The following is a 21,486-nucleotide window of genomic DNA, read 5'->3' as shown; positions in this document are numbered from 1 at the left end:
CGGTAAAAAGGTCTATTGTCAAACGTGGCTTCAAAAAAAAATAATTTTTACGGTTAGTAAACACTGATTTCCCTCCAGACTGCACGGTATTGAAAACGTTTTTCACTATATTTAGCAATTATTCACCGATACTCAGCGAGCCTGAGGTGAATAATTGTTTTAGCATAATTACATAGGTGAATATTTGAAAAATATGCGTTTTCTTTAAAACAATTAATTTCTTCGTCTGTCACATCGACAAAACGGCTTGCGGCCACTTTAAAAAAAAAACCGCTTAGGTGATCATCGTGTAAAAATCAGTTCAAGTGCAACCAATCAGCGCAGAGAATTTTCAATAATTACCTATGTAATTATAGTAATGCTTGATATTAGCCCCTTTTTAAATCTACGTTCCAGTAACGAATAATGATGATCATGATGATAAATTAAAAAGAGAGATAGTCGCTTGGCACTGGACGAATCGATATTCGAAAGGAGATATAGAGCAATTTCTCTTTCTCCAAAGTGTAGGAAATGCGTAGCTATTAGAGGGCCAATTTCCACATTTCCGCTGTTTTTGGCCCTTGTGCTCAACTTACCGTGTTGAAACCGTTGAGTTAGTTTTGTTTTCGTAGCTCCGGCATCGGACCGGTACGTTCGACGAGGCTAAGAACTCGGTTCACAACCCATGTTCGTGAAATTCCGTGGGACGTTAAGGAACTGACGTACACATTAGAGCTAGTAGGAAACGGAGTTTCTCGCTTTGTGGTGAAACTAAGGTAATAATACCACGTTGAGGGTCACAGAGTCCAACTGTATGTTACATTGAACCTCGGTGCAAAACCATTTAACAGAAGAAAAACAATACATCGTGCTGTTAACAGAGCCTCTATTGTTAAAATTTAAAATCGTGGGCACTTAGTATCGACTGTCGCACGTGCATCACAAGGGTCAATAAAAACTTTCAACAATGCGGGTATTTAATACGTTTCTGGTGCTAGTGAATGAAGAGTGTTCTTTACGCGAATTACAAACTTCATTGGCATGGCAGCAAGCTTCCAAAGTTCGTGTCGACTGGCCAATCAAAGGCCGAATATGGCTACCTTTGCCCTCACGGTTTGAGTGTTAAGTATTTATGAGTCAATGAGTCAATGAGTTACTGCAGTTAACCAAACCATAAAATGAAAGCTACAATTTCAGAGAGTCCCTAGGCCTTATCACTGAAACGAGGGCTTAGGCTTAATCAATAAATTATTGCTATATTGAGTGTGAGTCTCATTGACTCGTGAGTCATTGACTCATAAAACAGGCATCCTCTCACGGTTTGCACACTCGATAGCGTGCGCTACGGGAGAGTGTAAAAAAAAAAGAAGAAAAAAACAAAACAAAACACTGCGCCAGACTTCAAGACACAACTTACACACAGAGTAGCCGAAGAAAAGAGTAACAAGGTGTATTTCAAACGTGACCTTTTTTTATTGCTCATAGAAGAGTTCATTTTCAGTATTCTCCAGGAAGGTGAACTAGAGGCCAATATTTTACACTTAATAGCCGCTTGTTTCTTTACACTTGAACTGTATCAACATGAACTTGCCTGACTAATTACACGTAATTACAAGAGCGCTCCAATATTTGTATCTCTCAGAAAACAGAACAAAGAAAATAATCAACATAAGAGCCAAGAAAATGATACACTCGCGACATTCATGGCGAGGAAATGGTACAAAGTACTGAGGGAAGACGCATTTATATCACAAAATGGAGACAATCGCAACTCTTCGCTGCTTTAAAATTCTCTTGTCGACAATAGACGGTAGAGAAAGACTGGTCACCAAAGTACAGAGATCGGTTCTCCAGTCTTCCCCAATAAGAAGCGGACAGTCGAACAAGGGAATATCACTGTCATGTGTATTACCTTTAGCGGATGGCGCACGCGACCTCATCACCTCGATTGGCTTTAGCCACACGATAGGTAACTCGCAAGAGTCACGTGATTCAGGCAGTTCCGTGATGAGGCCACGGTCTGTGTCCCATGAGGCTCCATTGAGTTTTAAGCCACTCAGATAGACTCCTCGACTAGGAGGAGATGTGCAGGCAGTTTCTTGATGCAATACCTGTTAAAGCCGAAAATAAGTTTGTAAAAAACAGTTTTGTGGTTTGGTTAATTTTTGTTATAGAGGAGATGGTTAATTTTTTGACACGGCTTGGTTGATGAAGAACGAGCGTTATTACATGGAAACCAACTCTCAGTCTTAATGAAGCACTCCAATTGGCTGGTTTTCGGTCTGGGTTTTACAATAAAGACAATTACCATGGAAACGGTCCGTTTCCGTATTTTTTCTCTCTCAAGGGAAATTCAAGATGAGCAAAACAAAAAAAGTTTTTAAATGAAGCACTCTGATTCGCTGGTTTTCGGTCTGGGTTCTACAGTACAGACCATTACCATGGAAACGGTCCGTTTCCGTATTCTTTCTCTCTCAAGGGAAATTCAAGATGAGCAAAGCACAAAAAGTTTTTAAATGAAGCACTCTGATTGGCTGCTTTTCGGTCGGGATTTTACAGTAAGGACCCTTACCATTTTAATTCAATGATAATAGCAACTTTCTTTATTTTAAAGCCAATTTATGAACTCTTATAAATTAAAGTTAATGTGACAACCATGACCTCTGTAAGGGATTTGTAATTGAGCTAAGGCTATTATGCGTTCTCTCGTTACAGAGCGAGCTTGACTCACGCTAACATCACACCATGCACATTATTATCCAATCACATTCCAGGCGCCACGTGCTTAAGGATTAGCATATCAAAGTCCCTGAACTTCGGTACTGCGTCATTTCTTTGCTGTCATGGGTTAGGAACATTAATTCAACGAAAGGGAAGGATACCAGAGGTTATCCCTATCGAGGGTATCCGCCCGCAGCCGGATGTAATTGACTGAGAGTCGATTTTGATGAGGGAGGAAAAGCATATGAAACCACCATCACTCCCCTACCATCCCTACCATCCCTACCACCCTACTCCCATCCCTACCACCCTACTCCTTCCCTACCATGGAAACGGTTCGTTTCCTTACTTTTTCTCTCTCCAGGGAACTTAAACACAAAACACAAAAAAGTTTTTAAAAAGCGGGATATATATTTTTTTCATCACAACAGTACAATTATAGCAAGCAGAATTTAATTTTACATGTAAAAAGTTGCCGCCAGGAGCCAATTTCCCGGAGCCTCCATACGTATTAAACCTTTGCGTCAACTCTGTCCCACATCTTTTTTATTTTCAAAACTGCTATATCTTTTCATCATTTTGAAATACCTTCGCGTTTCGGGTGTGCTGCTATGTGACGTAATCAATGACCGATCATAAGTCTCTTATGATTGGCCAACGTGAAAACACCCGCAAAAAGTCCCCTGGGATGTGCTTCCAAAAATAAAGATACGGGACAGGGTTGACTCAGAAGGCTAATATAGAAGATGGAGGCTACGGGTAATGGGCCACGACTTGTGGCCAATATTCTCCAGTACAGCTCTTGCGTTCGGTTAGTAAGGAGCTAGTAGTATACACTGCTAGAGTTCAATGTGTTGAAATGGAGCGTTTTGCTCCTGGTTTTGCTATTGTATTAAATGAAGGAGAGGTAAGACTTTGAATCCGGTGAATGAAATGAAGAGATTTTTTTTGCTTTTCGGTGGTGACAGAAGGATAGGCTTCGGAAAATAAGAGTATTTCCAGGAGAACAGTATTGCGGGACAATGGGTGGTGTTCACGTTACGTCGGCATCGCCGCCATGTTGGTGGACGAAAACAAAAGATCTCGGATTTTTTCCCGAATATCCCCGAGTCCTAGCTCTCACGAGTCTCTTAGCTCAGTAGTGGAGCATCCGAACTGGTAATCGGAAGATCGTATAGGTTCGACTCCTGTATAGGAGTCTCACCATCGAAAACGTCTCCGAATTGGGTCAGGACGCAGCTAATAAAACAGCCCTATTGACTAGTTCAGAAAAAAACGAGCACATAAAAATATACAACAGTTCCCAGCTAGCAGAGGTCTTTTTTTCTTTGCGTTCGCTGGGCTGACGACACTTCTGACATGGTTCGAAACTCACTATGATACTATACCGAAGTCCACGACCTTGGACGGGACTTTTCAAAACGCATGCCCCATGATATGTTTGCTGTGTCTCGCGCATTCCTTTACAGTAATTCCGCTGTTGTAAAGTGAGCCCGCACGACATGTTAAGTACTACTTGAGGATTAGATTGCTAAGTAACAGCCGCGCATGCTCAACACAGTGAGTTTCGACCCATGGCAGAGGTCTCTTTTCCCGTAGTCTCGAACGAATGCAACAACCAGGTGATCTGGTGACGTAATTCGGAGGACTGGGGAGAAAAATTTTAACGCCGTATCCCACAACCGCGCGCGGCCTTATTTTCGAATTCAACATGGTAGAGGCGAGGTTAGATCTCGTCGGGTGTACTTGAATGTTCATTCAGTAACAGGAAATGTGTTAGACACGTAATGATCTGTTGAGTTTTGGCGACGGCAATACTGCAGGGAGTTTGGAAACAACACCTAAGGCCGCGCGCGGTTGTGGGATACAGCGTTAAATTTCTTCTTCCCAGTCCTCCAAATTACGTCACCAGATCACCTGGAAGAAAAGAGACCTCTGCTAGCAGAAAAATACAACAGAAAAAAATGAAGCCTAGTCCTGAACACAACAGAACTGCGTCCTGTACGGATCCAATGAAATTAGAGATTGTAAAGGTATGTGTGGTATCTTTGGAAATGGAGTATTCTAAGTCACGTGACGTGAGGTCTTAGTGCTTCAGAAGATCTGGACACCAACTCCCTGAAGGCCACCAACATAACGGACACGTCTCTGTACGTCACCCGGTTCTGGACTCATTTTAAACATGCAACAATAACGAAATAATAAACCTTACCTCCGCTGAAAATTCAAGAGAATAAACAGACTTCATCGCAGATCGAGCGTGGTCCATGAGAACACAAGCCAAGAACGCCTGAGGATGAACAAACGCACCGAGGGAAAACGAACAAGGGAAGAGAGGTGAACACGAGTAATATTCGGCGAGAAGTTTCACTTGCTTTCCAATGCGTTCCAACCAACGAGCCACACTGATACCTGAAGAGGGTTTTTCGAGCCATTTGGACGGAGCTTGATGTTTACCCAGCGACAAAGCGAAGTGAAATAAACCTGGTGTAAACGCAACACATCCATCAAAGGCGTTGCTTAGGAGGTCCAAATCCTTGACAGCGTCTTCAAGGAGACGGAGTAGAAAGACAAGTTCTCGTTGAACAAAGGATGCCACGGCCGAGTTTGCCTCTTGGGTAAGGTCCAGCGACTGAATTATCTGTGTAAGTATCGACAATTCATGGATTGTTTCCTCAGCGATCGCTTTGACGCAACTTTCAAATGAGAGGGAAGTCAATGAGTGTCCCGTGTAGAGAGCCACAAGGTCTGCTATGCCGCTGTTACGTGACAAAAAAAATCGTTGTATTTGGGGCAAAATGACTGTCACATGTTTCATTCAGCCTAACTGTCGCAAAATACATGAACGAAACTCATAAGAAACCCACACACATTGCAACATTGAAAAAGCATCCCAGCAGGTTTTCATCTTTATTGATGAGTTATTCGAAGATGTCCTTTTGAAAAGCACGAGATTACAAGCTCGAGACCTGCTTTCTTCCTGGGGGCACCTCATCTCGTAAAAATTTCTTTCGCGACCTACCAGCACACGTGTTGCAAGTGAATACTAAGAGTGCGTTCGATTGACCGTATTCCAGAATAGGAATACATGGAATAGAAGTTAGAAACCCTTCGTATTTACGGAGATCCACATTAAAATTGTCAAACACCTGCTAAAATGCTTTTATAATCATAACTCCATTATCCTTGCTGCTTCAAAACTCCAAAGATACCGTTATTAAATCATCACTCCACGTATTCTTATTCCGGAATAGGGTCAATCGAACACACCCTAACTTTCTCATTTATACCTTCAATTATCTTCAAAGCTATCAAAGTCACGGTTCGAAGCAAATCACGGTTTGTTTCTGTGCATTTGTGCATTTAAACGTTCAATTATCTTCAAAGCTATCAAAGTCACGGTTCGAAGCAAATCACGGTTTGTTTCTGTGCATTTTAAGGGAGATTTATGTATGCGTAGTTACCACATGAACGTACCTGCTTCGTTTGGACTGGTAACTAGAATTAGAGGCATCAATAAGACCAAGCCGCTGACACGATGGCGCTTCCGGCAACTTGTTAATGAAAGCGTCAATTTGTCCGTAGTTAAGATCATCCTGTGACGAATCCTGCACAAAGAATATCGAAAAAGAGGGGGAGAGGGAGTGTCCCCTTTAGTCAGCTCACGTCCGTAAATGAGCAATGCACGATATTGACCTTATCAAGACAAAAACAAGCCTTCTAGTAGTGGTTCTTATTCGTCGCAGTACATTGACAGCCAACATGCAACTCCGCTCCTAACTTTGAGATAAAACTGTGGAAATTAAGAGGACGAGTTTGAAACTCCAGTAAAGAAATAAATGGCGGTGGCGTGAATGAATGAAATTATTGAACGAAGTAGTTGTAACTAACAAAATGAACGGCCTCAATCACTAAGCAATTTTATCTGCAAAGTGCTGCATGATGTTCTGATGCTCTGCAAAGGATCTATAGGAGATCGTGCAAAAAAGATCGCAAAATTCGGAGGATTCCAATATTTAAGTGAAAATTAAAATGAATGAAAAAAAGTATTTGCAACGTAGGAAAAAGGAGATTTCGGTCTCTTGCGAGATTTATTTTCGCCATGGAGGACTCACCATTTCAACACGGTCACGCACGACAAAATACGCAATAGATTCAACCGCTTTCAAATCGAGGCCATTTGTCACGTGACCACCATATGTAACATAACCAAGCATTTCTTCCACAGCTTCAAGAAAAAGCGATTCATGACAGGCCCGCGATATGTCACGCAAAACATGTAATCCTGCTAGCAAATCAGCCTGAAACCTTAAGAACAATGAGGAAAAAGTTACAAAGCCGTCAGCAACCAATTTTTTTAAGTCTGGCTCTAAACAAAAGCACTTTCAAATACACGTACCACTGATAAGGACAATTAAACGCTTTCTCTCCATACTTTCTACGTTCGAGCAAAGCTGAATGGAGATATGCCAGTTTGTAGATGGCGTAGGGTTGTACGTTACTCTGAAAATATGTAGATAACTAGAAACTTAGTCAAAATGAAGAAATTCACAAATAAGCCTTTAGTGCACTTTTGCACCATCTGGAAAGCTTCTCTTTCCGTATATTATTAACCTTACAACTCAAAGGGTTTTGAAAAGAGGCGCGATGTTTACATGGTCATGTTCGCCAGCGAAAAGCCTGACAAGCAAGACAAGAAAATGAACTCCAAACTGTCTCTACACACCCAAGACAGAAGGGGTAGGAAAATCTCTGCAATGGACTAAATTCCCATCTGGAAGGGAGGGTAGGAGAGGGGAGGAGAAGAGAGGAGAGGGGATGGGAGGAGAGGAGAGAGGGGTGAGGGTTTTGTAGTCATACTTCGATCTGCTTCCTACTTAAGAACGCAACATAACCTCCGGGCTCGTGGACCGTACACTTTATATTGTTTACCAAAATGCCAAATCTACCGTACCTCAAAAAGAGAGTTCTTCGCTGCAGCTCCCCAAATGGGAGTACAGTAATTTAGTGATCCAGCAACCACGCGAAAGTTTGTTTGCACTGACTCCTTAAAATTCTCCTTTGCCTCGCACGCCACTTTAATACCATGCTGAATAAGAACTGCAGGCAAAGGCAACCCCAAATCCGCTTGGGTGGTCAGCCACAACCGAAACTCGGGATGTACGGGCTCATCTTCGGCTTCGGTAATTTCCGACTCTGATTCCGGACTACACTCGGTATATTGTAGCTCTGTTTCCTCCTCAGCAATTGTCTCTCGCATGGTTATTATTGTCTGGCGAAAAAAAATTAAGAACAACTGTAAAAAAAGAGGTCGTGACTAGAATGGATACTCCAAAATAAGGTGAGACACTTTGTGTATATAAAGTACCAAACGATGATACTAAAGTTTACTAAGTTTAGGTATGGTGCCACTAGAATAATTTATGAAAGCTAACCATTTAGATTCGGCGCTTAGACTTAATCACTAAAGATCAGTGCCTAACCCAGAAGTTATTTTCTGCCTAAACAGAGTGTTGTTTATTTCCCAAAGCAGGTGAACACTGAGGTTGTCGGTAGCCTCGCAGCTCCTACAAGGTCTCACCATGAGGTTTAACAAAAGAGCAAATAACAGAAACAATGGACCCTAGAGGATAGAGTTGCAGCCCTTTTGTTTTAGGCCTAGGGTCCATTGTTTCTGTTATTTGTTGTTTTGTTAAACCTCAAGGGTGGTCTCCAATCAGGTGAGACCTTGTAAGAGCTGCGAGGTGACCCGAGGTTGTCAGGTATTGCCACGTCACGTCACCAAATGTAACACCTGCTTATGTCTGTCACGAAGGGTCTCACCTTATTTTGGAGCATCCATTCTAGGCATAACCGTACAAAACATGGCTTTGGGCCATAATGTCATTGATCTCGAGGGGCTGTGTCACGAAAATTAGCCAAATTCAGGAACTTAGGACTGGCCACCAAATCGAGCGAAACGTATAAATTACTACATAAAACAGTGAAGGAGGGTTTGAATAAAATGTAGCAAATACAAAAGGAGGCACGAGTGGGCAAAATTGTAGAAGATTAAAATGGATTGCAATTGGGATCTTTGAAAACTTTTCAGTTTACCTCTGTTGTGTGTAACTCAAACCATGTAAGCTCGACAGACGTTTGTTCTCATGAAGCTTTGATTTGTGATGTTTAGAAGTACTTCCCGGGTTAACGTTAAGTTGCATTGCGAGTGGAGGCGAGTAATTGGTAAAGCTACGCAAAATGAACTGCACTGCCGCGAAACAGCCCCTTTAACAATTCAAGAGGGTACCTTCTGCAAATTTGCGACAGATAAGAAAAATGTAGGGAACGGATCCAGTTGCCCCGAAACGGACCATAACACTCTTTGTTTGCCCACCCAAATTTTGAATCAGCGTTTTTGTTTTCTCTTGGGACCATTGTAAGTAATAAAAGAGTATTATGGTATTTTCCGTTTCGGGCAATGTTATATGCGTTTCGCCAAAAAAACGAAGATATGGTTGACGTCACCTATTGTCATTAATATGCCAACCACAGCCTCACTGGCTGTTATTTATTTGCTTGTACATTTTTTTTCCCAATACAGATCATGCGATAATATTCAGAGACTTCCTAGAGTTTATCACTTGCCTGCAGCTCATGCACAAATTCTTCGGACCAATAAGCTGCCAGGTGACAGTTTTCCAGAATTACCCAGCATCCTGCTTTCATCCCCATCTTTATACTACTCAGAGCCCTCTCTAAGCTGGTAACGTCACCTAAGGTCACCATAAGCAAGGGACGATCCTTTCCGTGGGCACGAGCAAGGTTAATAACATCAGTTACTGGGTCTGTAAACACAAAATAAGTTCTTATAGGTGGTAAAGAAAAATTAGCTAGGACGAATGATAAAGAATGAGTCCGCTCTCGGCAGGAAAAATCCTTATCGGTAAACAACAATTCCTGTTCCCCTCCGCTAAAAATCACACAAAATATCAGTTTGCGGAATTTGCCGTTTTCGTGGAAGAAAAATTAGATCTTGAAAAGTATATTGTCACGCGTGACAATAAACTTAAGGCCCAGGCAACCGACTTCAACATTTGCTTCAATATCTGTTCGATTTTGTTGAGCAGCGATCTTGAAAAAGTTTTCTCTCCCCTTTCAACCTTGTTGAATCGAAGTTGAATCGATGTTGAATGACGTTTTAAACTTTGCTTCAACAACCATTCAACATGTGTTTTGTTTTCGCTAATGTTGAATGAAGTTGAAACTGTTTGCCCCCCTCCTTCAACATAGTTGGATATATATGCGCCTGCGCACTAATCGGTCTTTCAATAAGGTATCCATGTCCGTAACTATAGTAACAACCGCTTTGCAGCCTGGGACTGAATACACGCCCCTCGTGAGCTTTGTTGAAACAAATGTTGATGATGTGCTGAAACTGTTTTCCCACCCCAGCAGTCAACGTTCAACATTGTTCAACATCATTCAACAAAATAGAACGAATGTTGAATCCATTTGCCCGGGGTTTTAGCCGCTCTAATTCGAAGTGGAGAAATTCTGGAGAAATTTTTTGGGACCGGTAGGTAATTGTTGTAAGTGAGTACTGTAGAGTGTAACTTTTAGTTAAAGGATTGTATCGTAAGAACTCCTTGAGTTCTTGTAAATCAGTACAGTCGTGTAAGTATGTGGTGTTTCGGACAAGAAAGTAAACATTAGAAAGTATATGAAAATAAAATCTAAAATAAAAATAAATGAATAATAAATAAGAGAGAGAGAGAGAGAGAGAAAAAAAAAAGAGTTTCAGCAGGCGTTGCACCATGTAACATGAAAGGTCGAAACTTGTTTGGGAACGTTGAAACTGGTTTCGAAATGATGTTACCAGATTCCCGTATAACAAGTTGATACTAGTTCCATGGCCTGGCCGGTTTCTGATTGGCCTACCCAGAGTAGCCTAACAAGACCAAGCGAGACCAGTTTCAAGAAGTGATGTTACACGGTGAAACTCTTGTTTTTATAACCACTGCGATCGTTGCGACTGTTGCAGAAGTAGAAAACGGTTCTACTCTTCGTGAAACTTGTCTCGCAACGCGAGTTTCACGAAACCGACCATGTTACACGGTGCAATGCCTCCTGACACCTGTTTCGGAGCGTCTTTGCAAACAAGTTTCAGCTAAAAGGTTCAACGTGTAACAGCGGCTTTATGCAAGAGCCTGGCTACACTTGTTTAACAACTGCACAACATGGAGGTTCTTTACCTTTCAGAACGCTTGTTTTTCCTTGCTTGAGAGTGCTTATGGGAGGCAATAGAAACACAACCGGACGCGATTGGCTTGTGAAGGGATACAGCTGTTCCAGGTCGTATCCAATAGGCCGAGTCATGCTGGCCCCCATTTGATAGAGGACGATGTCTTGACAAACGTGAAATAGCTGAAACAAACGAAAAATAAATCACTAAATGGCTCAATTGAGGAAAGAGAACAAAGAAACTAAAACAGAACCAGGACCATTGTAAGTCCCAAGAGAAACTGGAAACAATCCTTATGTAAAATTTGGGAAGACAAACAAAGAGTATTATGGTATTTTCCGAAGTGGCTTATTGTCGCTCTCTTATCAAGCAGAATCTGATTGATTTCAAAAGACAGAAATACGAAGAGATAATTAAATATTCTAAACACTCGTTGCTACAGCCCACTCAAGTTTTATCAGGCGTTTTGTCTCTTGGTCTTCTCTGTCGTATCATATCACCCATCACCGAGAAACGACAGGCGGCTTAAAGGAGTAGATGAACGGCTCCGAAAAGACAAGTTGTTGTTTTGATCTGTGGTCAAAGCGTTCGATATCGTGTATACAGCAGCAGCGGGTGGGTGGTAGGTCCTCAAGCTGCGGCCAGAGTTTTGTCTTCGGCCATCTGATGGAAGTAAGGCCCAGGCTTCACGACGGGGACGTATCGAAGTTAGATTGCAAAAGCAACGAACTTCTTGTATGGCCTTGATTTGAATTCAGATTTTATTTTTTCAGTATTGTTGCCTGGCTCTCAAAAGAGGGATGGCGTCCTTTGCAAACAAGAATGGTCAATCACCTGGTCTCGTTGAAACGTTTTCCACAGAAGAGCTTTCTGAAAGACTGTCAAATGAGAGAATTCGCCAGGCGTCGCCCCGAGAAGAACAGGAGGCAGCTAAGACAAAGAGCAAAAAAGGGTTACACTTAGGAAAGCTCAAACTAACCGTTTGAAGTGACGTTTTCGTCGCCGTAGCCATCGTAGTTTCTTAAACTCCCTACTAATTAACAATAAGACCCGTGGCCCTTGAGGGCGAAGGGTCTAATTGTTTTAGTATCACCTAACTAGTCGGACAGAAAAGGCAATAACAAAGCTAGCAAATGCAAGTTGAAGAAATATTTATTTGGGAATAAAACGAAAGAAAGCGTCACGCTTTTCGCTACTCGAGGACTATGACTAATATTCCTCTAGTAGCGTAGCCAATCAAAATGCAGGATTTGCATTAGTCCACTAGTTGCGTGATACTAATGAGGTGTAAACACGAGAAAGGTTGGAGCTGGTCTGGTATGTGAATAAATGAACTCCGTGGCCAGATGAAAACAACAACAACAAAACAATGCCTAAAGAAGCAGCAACGAAATATACCGGGATTGTAAAAATTCAACCTGGGAACGAATGATTCCAACAAATTGACCTTCTTCCAACTGTGTGGCTTCATAGCTCAGTTGGCAGAGCATTGCACCGGCATCACAGAGGGCATGGGTTTGAATCCCGTCAAGGCCGCCCGAATTTCTCAGGTGTCTATAAGGAGACAATTGCTCAAATTTCTTTCATTGCCTATATTTGTGGAACAGCGGTTTTACAGACCGAGTTATATTTAGATTGATTTTCCCGCAAAACCAGACCTTTCCAGCTAATCACAAATCTCGCATGAATAATTATCACCCATGGGATTGAGAATGGTCACTTTTGCAAGCCAAATTGTATATACGAACTCGTTTAAAAATAGCTTGAGCTGTGAAAAATGCCATTACATAGACTTATTATAGGTGGTTTTCACGTTACGTCATCGCCGCCATGTTGGTGCACGAAAACAACAAATCTCTCAGTAGCTCCTTTTGTTCGTCCACCAGATATTGTACATTGTGGCATTGTTATCTGTGTCTCTAAAGATTGGTTGTAAATCATCTATTGTAGCTCTAGGCTTCTGGTTATCCGCTCCTGCCTTATCGAAATAACCACTTAGTATGACACCGAACTAATTCACTACTTGCACAAATCCCATAATACACCTCTTTTACCCCCCAAAAATCTGCACAGGCATTGTTTTGAGAAATTGCAAACAATGGTTATGCAAACGTGGGGGGGGGGGGGGGGTAATAGAAGTGTATTATGGGATTGTGCAAGTAGTGAATAACAGGTTTTTTTTCCCACCGGAAGAGCGCCAAATATGGCCGGGGGAATCGCTCTCTTACCTCGTATACTCGCGTTTGTCATGGACTCAAAGTGACAGGTGTCCATTTGCCTTAATAGCTTATTTGGTAATGCACTGCACGACTATGGGGAAGATATCTCTTTACAAAGATTGTTTTTGTTATTCAAATGCGCCAACCGCAGAAACAAAAGACCGTTTGTTTCGACAGCCAATGAGGCTCTGCTTTGCACATTAATAACAATAGGCGACGTCAACGATATTTTCGCTACAAAACACAGAGGTCATTGTCTGATTTCAAGCAGATGGGGACAAGGTACGAGTATGCAAATGATGGGATTTGCAATTATTGATCCACATATTCACAAAGTGCACACCAAGCATTAAAAAATATTTAAGTTTAGTGTTAATAGATCCAATATTAGGCGAAATACAGCCAATTAAAGACGTCAAATCTTACTAAGAAATGTATGGCCATCCGGACGCTGCGTCGGGATGACCAACATTTCTTTGTAAAATATAACGTATTTAAATGGCTGTATCCCTGTTAAAATTATCCCGATTAACACCAAACTTGGGGATTTTGTAAATGTCGGTGTGCTCTTTCTGATTATGTGGATGAATAGTTGCTAATAGACCTTTGCATATATGGCGCCTTAATTCGAATAACAATACTTTGTACATCCTTAGGCTAGCACTTATGTTTCTAGACAAAGGATTTTTGACAATAATGTGAGGCTTAGGATGTACATTGCCTTTTATGCAAGGGGCCTATGCCATAATTTATAGACCCGTACCTAGTCCCCTTCGGTTTGAAATCACGCAATGGGTTCAAATCCCATTCAAGTGTGAATTTCTTAGGCTTTCATGTCGCTTTCACAGGCTCGGATCCTAGCTCGGATCCTGGCTCGAATCCTGGCTTTATTCTTAGTTTATCCCCAGAATTGCGATGATCATTTGCAGACTAGCCTTATGGCTATCTCCTACTAAAGGGACTAAGCTCTTACAGTGAAATATTCACGCCACTGTTCTGACTGTTCCGCCACAGAGGTTTTCAGGCCTTTGAAAGCAGGCAACAGCTCCAGTTCATCAACGGACTGCCACACATGGCGCCGAACCCAATGCGGCTTCTCAATATCACTGCTGTCATGCTTATTGGAATGGAACTCGGTGGATAGTTGACTGAATAACTTCCATTCATCACGAGACAAGGCGCCGCTGTTCATTAGTTTTTCCACGGCCAGCAAGAAGGGAAACAAGTAGTTGTCGTCTGTGAAAAAAAAAAAAAGTTTTTTGTTTTTCAATTAAGGACGGTGCCTACTATTGTTCTTGCGCATACGTTCTGCGCATCTCGAGATACTCGAGTTTCCTATGGGTGATGCTTATTAATACAGGGATATTTTTGCGCGGTTTAAAACTATGCGGAAAAACCAGAACTTAGCAAGCGCTCTTGGGATCTAAAAAAAAATTGCGGAGAAAACTGGAGAACCATCAAACTTTTAGCCAACATATATACGGCGTCGAATCTGGAATCCATCCCGGGACACGCTGATGGAAGGAAAGTTCGCAACTGCGCTAGCCCCGCTCCCTCAATTAACCTTTTTTTTAGGCTTCCTTTTTCAAGCACCCTCCAAGCACTGATCTCGGTGATGATAGCTTGCTGAATACCTTTCACACAAATTGATTCTGTTTGAAATGAACTGTAAAATGAACTCGGACTGAGTCAACTTACCCTGAAACAAACTCCAAGATATGCGTTCGAAGATTTTCCGAGACAAAGCCGAGATGAGCTCGGCCCCACGAGCTGCTGGCGATCCACTGCTCTTCTTGCCCCGGTTCCTCTGAGCTATGGTGTCATGATAGAGTTGGATGAATGTGTCCAGTGGATATCGGTAGAATGGATGAAGCTTGTGCATTTCGGACATCACAACGAAAAGAAGAGCACCATATTGTGCAACGGGCAGGAAATCATTTTGTTTTGACAACAATTCTGTTTTCATTTTCTGTAAAAGCAAGTTTAAAAAACAAAAGAAAACAGTCTTACGAATGTAAGATTTATTTCAGGTACACAAGATCTTTTTGAAAAAAAAAAAAAAAGCTAAGGAAATTTGACTGTAAGCATTTTTTCATTTACAGTTTTGTTGGAGAGGAACGATTTTTGTCGCTGTTTCTGAGTTGTAACTGTTAAAAAATATCGTACGTGAAACCCAGAACCTATTTCTACCTTATTTTGGTGCGATTCGTCGACAGGAAACTGCAAGGGATAGGAAATTGCATTGCTAGAAACTTGCTACAAGTTTACGGCGATAAAAAATCGCATTGACTTGCTAGGACAAACGTCGAACCCTGTGAACGGGCCTAAAACGGGAGAACCGGAAGAGGAGTTGATTGCAGTTGTACATATAAATTGCAAAGAATGGGCGTGCATTTTATCCCACGTTCTGAAAGCGTGGCAAGATAAGACTAGAATCATTGGGAAATGACCTTTCACACCCCGCTGACCGGAAGCCGGCCCATTGCAGGTGGGGCGCAACAGCTGCGCGACGCTTTGTCTCTCTAATTCTACACAGCTGTCCGCTCTACCCTACGGCGGCCTTGAAAGAAGTCATGCGACATCTCACCTCTGCCTCTTGGCATCTTTCTTCTGCAGTAGATATCATTTCCCTGCTCTGGATGACGGCATCCAACATGCCAGAGTCTTTTAGCAGGGGAACACCAAGAGCAACCACTTTCCCAAGAATAAGTTCCTAAAGGAAATGGAAACTCACATCAGCTGATGAGTAACGCAGATGACTTTTCTGCGGTTTTGGGTGAATGCCCAACACATGAGTGCAAACTGAAACAATACAGTTTTCAGTCTCGTCCCCAGCGTCCGCTTTTCTTTTGGTTAGCGCCAAGAAGACACACTCTGGCCACAGCCAAAAGTAACTAGACCTTACTTTTTTTAGACAGCCAAAAGTAAGAAGACCTTAATAAATGGCACCTGTTTCATTACTCTTTTGCTAATGTGCAAATTAGCCTACCAAGCCTCATTTTACAGCAAGAATTCTTTTCAAATCGCTGTATGGTATGAGACTTGGTATGCTCATTTGCACTTGGACAAACGAATTATGAAATTGACCGCCGTTTATGAATGTCTACATTAGTCAATATCAAAAATACCATAATACTCTTTGTTTGTCCCTCCAAAAGTTTCCATAAGCGCTAGCATTGTTTCCAGTTTCTCTTGGGACCATTATAAGTCCCACGAGAAATAAAAACAATGCTTATGCAAAATTTTGGAGGGGCAAAAAAGAGCATATTGGCTAATTGTTGTAATCATTGACGACCATTATTGTTTCTGAGAATGCGCAAAAGAACCGAAAGTCCTTAATTCACAGACTTCCTGCTTTGGCTGCAGCCAGAGTCCGTGTTCTTGGTGCTCATCAAAAGAAAAACGGGCTCTAGGAATGAGAATGTGCAGTGTACACAACAGAGAGCCTGAGCAACGAAAACGTCGATAAGACAAAAGGTTTAATGAACAAGAACACTAGGGAACTTAAGTACGCCACGTTTTTAGGGTAGGGTCGTACCTCTTGTTGTACACTATATTTCATTATACAGTGTCGTACTTCCTATTGTTTTCTGTGCTAAATCCATTGTTATCTTCGCTCGTTCTATTGTTCTTCTGGCCAATCCTGAAGCCCGTTCAATTAGGTACGACACGACACCGTTTTTGAACCACGAACGGCAATCAGAAGGAGCTGCTTTCCATTTTGACTTGTCATGCATGAAATTACAACATTTATATTTAACAAAATGTGGGAGAGACTACTGTCCTGGAATGCGAAATGGCCACGCGGGCCAAGGCTGCCTAATGGTCTGTACGTTCCACACGTGCGTTTTCCATTTTGGCACAACGTTCTCGACCTGTCACTTCAAAAGATACCTTAGGCCCGGGTCGAACGTCGAACTTCACATGAGCCTAATTGGTTGAATTGGGTTCGGCTCATGCGAAGTACAGCGTTTGACCCGAGCCTTAGCGCTATCAAGAGTACTTATGATATTTCCCAATTACTACATGGTGTTGTCGTCCATACCCGGCCTTAGTTTATTTTATTTTATTTTATTTTCAAGGAAGGTTGTCATTTTGCAGAGCATAGCGAAGAGCAAACGGAAAACGCATGCGAGAGGCCAACTCGAAAGCTGTTGATAGTCTGGCCACTCTTAGCATATCCTCTTTAAGTTCCCTTTTTAAATTTTGATGGATAAAGTTCTGCAAACAATGGAGACCAAGTTGAAAATTGCGACTATTTCCAAGGATGTTCATTTTCAATGTTGTACCCAATTTAAACCCTTTGGGAATAAAATGTTCTGTCCAGGTATTTGCATATCATTTAAATGTGAATGGTACATTATAATGCAAATAAACCACACGAAGAATCTTAACCCCGGGAGATTTGAATTAGGTATCTGATTTGGTCTATTTTCTAGAATGTGAACTTCTTTCTCCCAAGACCCCTTTGTAAAAAGAAAGAACTGGCTTATTGCAAAGAACTACGCGCTTTCGCGTAAAGAGTTTTCGTCATGTAACCACGATGTATTATGTCGATCGGCATGATATCAACATCGTCGCTGTTTTTTGTAAAAAAATTCTCTACCTTTGCATTCGCGATCTGTTGCCTGTGAATGCTAACATCTCTTTCCAGTGATCTCAACGGACCGTCAAACTCGGGCCGTTCAAGCTTTAAGGTTTCTAGCAGTAGCATGTCACACAATCCTTGGCGACTCAAGCCCATAGAGATTGTTGACACTTTGGAGAAGGGAAGTGGGTATTGTCCACCGCCAGGCATGAAAAGGGGCAAAGATGAGCTAAGATACAGCCTGAAAGACGGGTGATAATTCACAGCAGAGTTGCCTATATACACTCGAGAAACTCCTTCTGTGTTGGTGAAAGTCTGTCGCATCAAGAGCAATTCTAAGGATTTATTCCAACGACGTCTTTCGACATGCGTAACCAAGGTAACAAGTCCTTTCTTGACGGCTACGTGGAGCTTGCTCACTGTCATCATAAAGTTAGAGATATAATTACTTTATGTAAGTCTCAAGATTAAAGCTGGGCCCGACCGATCTGCTTACGAGGGAGTTTGGGGGAGGAAGGGGGGGGGGGGGGGGAGGGGCAGGAGGGATTGCAATTCAAATCAAACTTAACCAAAGACAAGTTAAATGGCATTATGCTGACTATAGAAGCAACAAATGCCAACCTCTGTAAACGATTTTCCCGATTGTTTGAGATGAACTATACGATATTTGCAAGCGTATGTTACTTACCATCCCACCTCTGCGCTAAATCAGTGCCCTTGGAAGCGTTTCAACGTTTTTTTTTTTTTTTTTCACTTTTTTTCTGTATTGTTTATGTCCTATTTAGTTCCGTTTTTTTATCGAGGTCGGTTGCAGAGTCCAGTACTTGATGAAAGAAAACCCTTAAGCCCAATCCTTACAAATCAGACAACTTGCATCAGGTACTAGGTTGTCCGTCCCACCTTTGAAATGTAAATTTCTAAAAAAATGCACGGCAACGGTGAGTGAACAATCGACATAAAGAATCGGTACGGTTGTACCAATCCCAAATTCATAACATTTAGCAATTTGTATTTCTAATCGCATGTGCGCGAAGGCTATTAGGGTTAATTTTACGTTCATTTTCAAAGTTTTCACAAAATTTTCCGAGTCGGGAAAAGACAAGTGAAATTAATCCTTAGTCATCAATCAACTTAACTGACCATGAACACTTAACGCATAAAATTTAAAGCAAACAATTCAATTAATCGTTCCTGTCATCACAAATAGCCCTTACAATGTATTTTATACACGGATAAAAAGCAGTCCAATCAGAGTCAGAATCTGTACGAAAGATTCTCTTGTAACCTCGCTAGCTCTGGCTCAGCAACTGTTAACCAATCAGGATCAAGTAATCCTGCCCTATTGATAACCAAAAGGTGTCCTCGTTATTAAGAAAAAAATGCCCTCGGTCTCAGCCAATTAGCGTTCATTAATTTTGCCTCATAGTAACCGAGAGTGAGGTCATTACAAGCAAATCTCAGACCGAGGCCTTGATGTATTGACCGAGCGATAGCGAGGTCAATATATTAAGGCCGAGGTCTAAGGTTTCCCTGTAATGACCGAACGGACGAGGTTAATAAGTTATTTATTATATGGCCTTTTTAGCGCTCAGTCATGGCCTGTTCTTCGTCCTTTGGAGAATGAAACTCGCTCTCGCTGTGGCTCTCTTCGTCGTTCATACTAAAGAAGTATCTTTATGCTAGTTTTTCTTTCAGTTATTGAAAATATAGTTGTACTTTGTTCGTATTTTTTGTTGTTTTCGCCCACGCGCTCGTAGCTTTTAGTCTCAACTCAAAAGAGCTATCGAGCCGACAAAAATTCTCATAATGCCTGGTCATTACAAGAAAATCTTGCCCGCTCAGCAGCCAATCAGAGCGCGCGTACTATTGTAGCCATATAATAATGTGCTATAAATGAAGATCGCCGAGCCGTCCTCTGTCCTTGCTTTTTCATTCTTGAAATGAAGCTGGCATGCAATAAAATGATTACGAGATACATACCGAGTTGTGGGTCATCCGCTTGAACAACGAGTATGTCTTGCTCAGGCAGATTCAAAAGTGGGGTGAAACTTACTTCTACAGGCCGAGGAGAATGCACATTCTAAAAAAAGATATAAAGGAATGGATAGAAGCAGATCAAAGCTGTTTCATCTGAAAAACAATCATGACACTCCTTTCAAACCAATAAGCTCTCACTTGATTAAGGGACCAGAAGTCTTGGTTCACCAATTAAACGGGAGCAAAAACCTCAAGAGGGGAGGGGATGAGTGGAAGGGAAGAAAGGGAGGGTAGATGGGAAGAGATCAACTGCAGCCATCGCCAGAGGATCTTTGTTCGTTGCCTCTCCGCAGTCCAGTGAAGTCAGTGCATCTCCAGGCCACTTTTTCCCAATTAGGGAGTAATTGTTTTTAAGCAGCAAAACGAGCTACAAACGTCTGATCGCAGGCAACCTTAAGTAATAACAAGGAGGGCTCGAGCTTCAATAGCCAACCACATGTCCTCTTCTAATTGCTGGATCTGTAAAATCACATCAAATGATGATGGGAAAACCAGAATATCTGGCAAAAATTTTCTGGTGGCATTTTAGAGCCGGAAGCAAAAAACTCAATCCACATATGATGTTAGCTTCGGAAACTGAACCCTTGCAGGACACAATAGTGGAAGACCTATTCTAACCACTGCGCCAACCCTTCTCCCAAGATCTTACCTGTATTCCCATGGCCTCAGCAAGCTTGTCAGCCAGTAGCTTGTCATTGGCGGTTGTCATGGCGCTCCATGTACTGCGCTCGGTTCTTGTGGTGTTCGCTGGGGTCACCGACTCTAAGAAGCTGATCCCATGTTCCTCTGAAGAATGAAAGTAATGCAGAGTGTAACTAAGTGTAAGTCCCAGTAACGACTACGAAGCAAAAACCAAAAACAAAACAGTGCGCAAACAAAGCAGGAACCATCCATGGCAATGCATTTTCACTGATCCCATTTCCGTAAAATTACTTATAGACGTATGATAAACAGTTATGTGAAAACTTAGAAGCCACTTGATGGCGGTTTTTGAAGGTGAACAAAGGCGTAATCACATGTTACTTTATAATAATTTAAAGACCCTAAGAAATGGTTCCACTGGTTTTAAACTCACGACGACTCCCCCTTCCCATCCCATAATGTGGGGCAATGCCATAAGAACCACGCCGATGAAACGTCACTGTGCCATCAACTTCAAGCCCTGTTGTTTTGTGTGAACAAGGCAAAAAAAAAAAAAAAAAAAAAAGAGGTTTACGATGTATTTAGACGAGACGTTCCAACTTACCTGGATCTTTAAGCGACTGCAAAAACTGGTCCACTTCATTGTCAGAAAAATGTGGATCAGTTTCAAAATCATCTGCCCCTGACTGACCCGGATGAGAATCATCCAGAGCGGACGCTTCAAATTCAACTGACGATCGACCAGAGTGGCGAGAAGATGAGCGATCGGACATTCCAGTTTCCGGTCGGCTTGAGGCTTGATCGGCTGTGGGTATCGATAACATATACAATCATGATATGAACAGAGGTAAAAGGAATTAGATTAAGAACCAGAAGAACTAAAAGACGCAAGCGTTTTTCGATGCCATTGAAGAGCTTTGATAGATGTCGCAGTTTTCTTAAGAAACACGGTGTTACTTATTGGAGACCTCTGTATGCATGTGTTAAATTTAAAAGGCCGGACAATATTCTTACTGAAAACAAACAAACAAACAAACCTACGTTTTCAGTAGAGACAAAGATATTTAGGCAGA

At 41.9% G+C, this 21,486-nt stretch overlaps 1 protein-coding gene across 1 annotated transcript in view; it reads right to left on the bottom strand.

Annotated features, from left to right (window-relative positions):
• Positions 1-1,438: 1,438 nt before the first annotated feature.
• Positions 1,439-21,486, bottom strand: part of LOC138013414 (dynein heavy chain domain-containing protein 1-like) — a 96,189-nt gene continuing 76,141 nt past the window's right edge. The window contains exons 47-62 of the mRNA XM_068860486.1: positions 21,018-21,218; positions 20,421-20,557; positions 19,715-19,814; positions 17,753-18,153; positions 15,734-15,859; positions 14,845-15,115; positions 14,120-14,382; positions 11,762-11,857; positions 10,938-11,109; positions 9,331-9,530; positions 7,658-7,975; positions 7,103-7,206; positions 6,819-7,011; positions 6,181-6,311; positions 4,916-5,462; positions 1,439-2,093 (exon numbers count right to left, since the gene is read on the bottom strand). Of these exons, the coding sequence (XP_068716587.1) occupies positions 1,731-2,093; positions 4,916-5,462; positions 6,181-6,311; positions 6,819-7,011; positions 7,103-7,206; positions 7,658-7,975; positions 9,331-9,530; positions 10,938-11,109; positions 11,762-11,857; positions 14,120-14,382; positions 14,845-15,115; positions 15,734-15,859; positions 17,753-18,153; positions 19,715-19,814; positions 20,421-20,557; positions 21,018-21,218 (3,623 nt within the window). The 3' untranslated portion in view covers positions 1,439-1,730. The remainder of the gene's footprint in view (positions 2,094-4,915; positions 5,463-6,180; positions 6,312-6,818; positions 7,012-7,102; positions 7,207-7,657; positions 7,976-9,330; positions 9,531-10,937; positions 11,110-11,761; positions 11,858-14,119; positions 14,383-14,844; positions 15,116-15,733; positions 15,860-17,752; positions 18,154-19,714; positions 19,815-20,420; positions 20,558-21,017; positions 21,219-21,486) is intronic.

Source organism: Montipora foliosa, chromosome 8 (assembly GCF_036669935.1).
Source record: "Montipora foliosa isolate CH-2021 chromosome 8, ASM3666993v2, whole genome shotgun sequence".
In the NCBI taxonomy this organism is placed as follows: domain Eukaryota; kingdom Metazoa; phylum Cnidaria; class Anthozoa; order Scleractinia; family Acroporidae; genus Montipora; species Montipora foliosa.
Note: the sequence above shows the minus strand (reverse complement) of the source record. Positions and strands in the feature narration are given on the sequence as shown.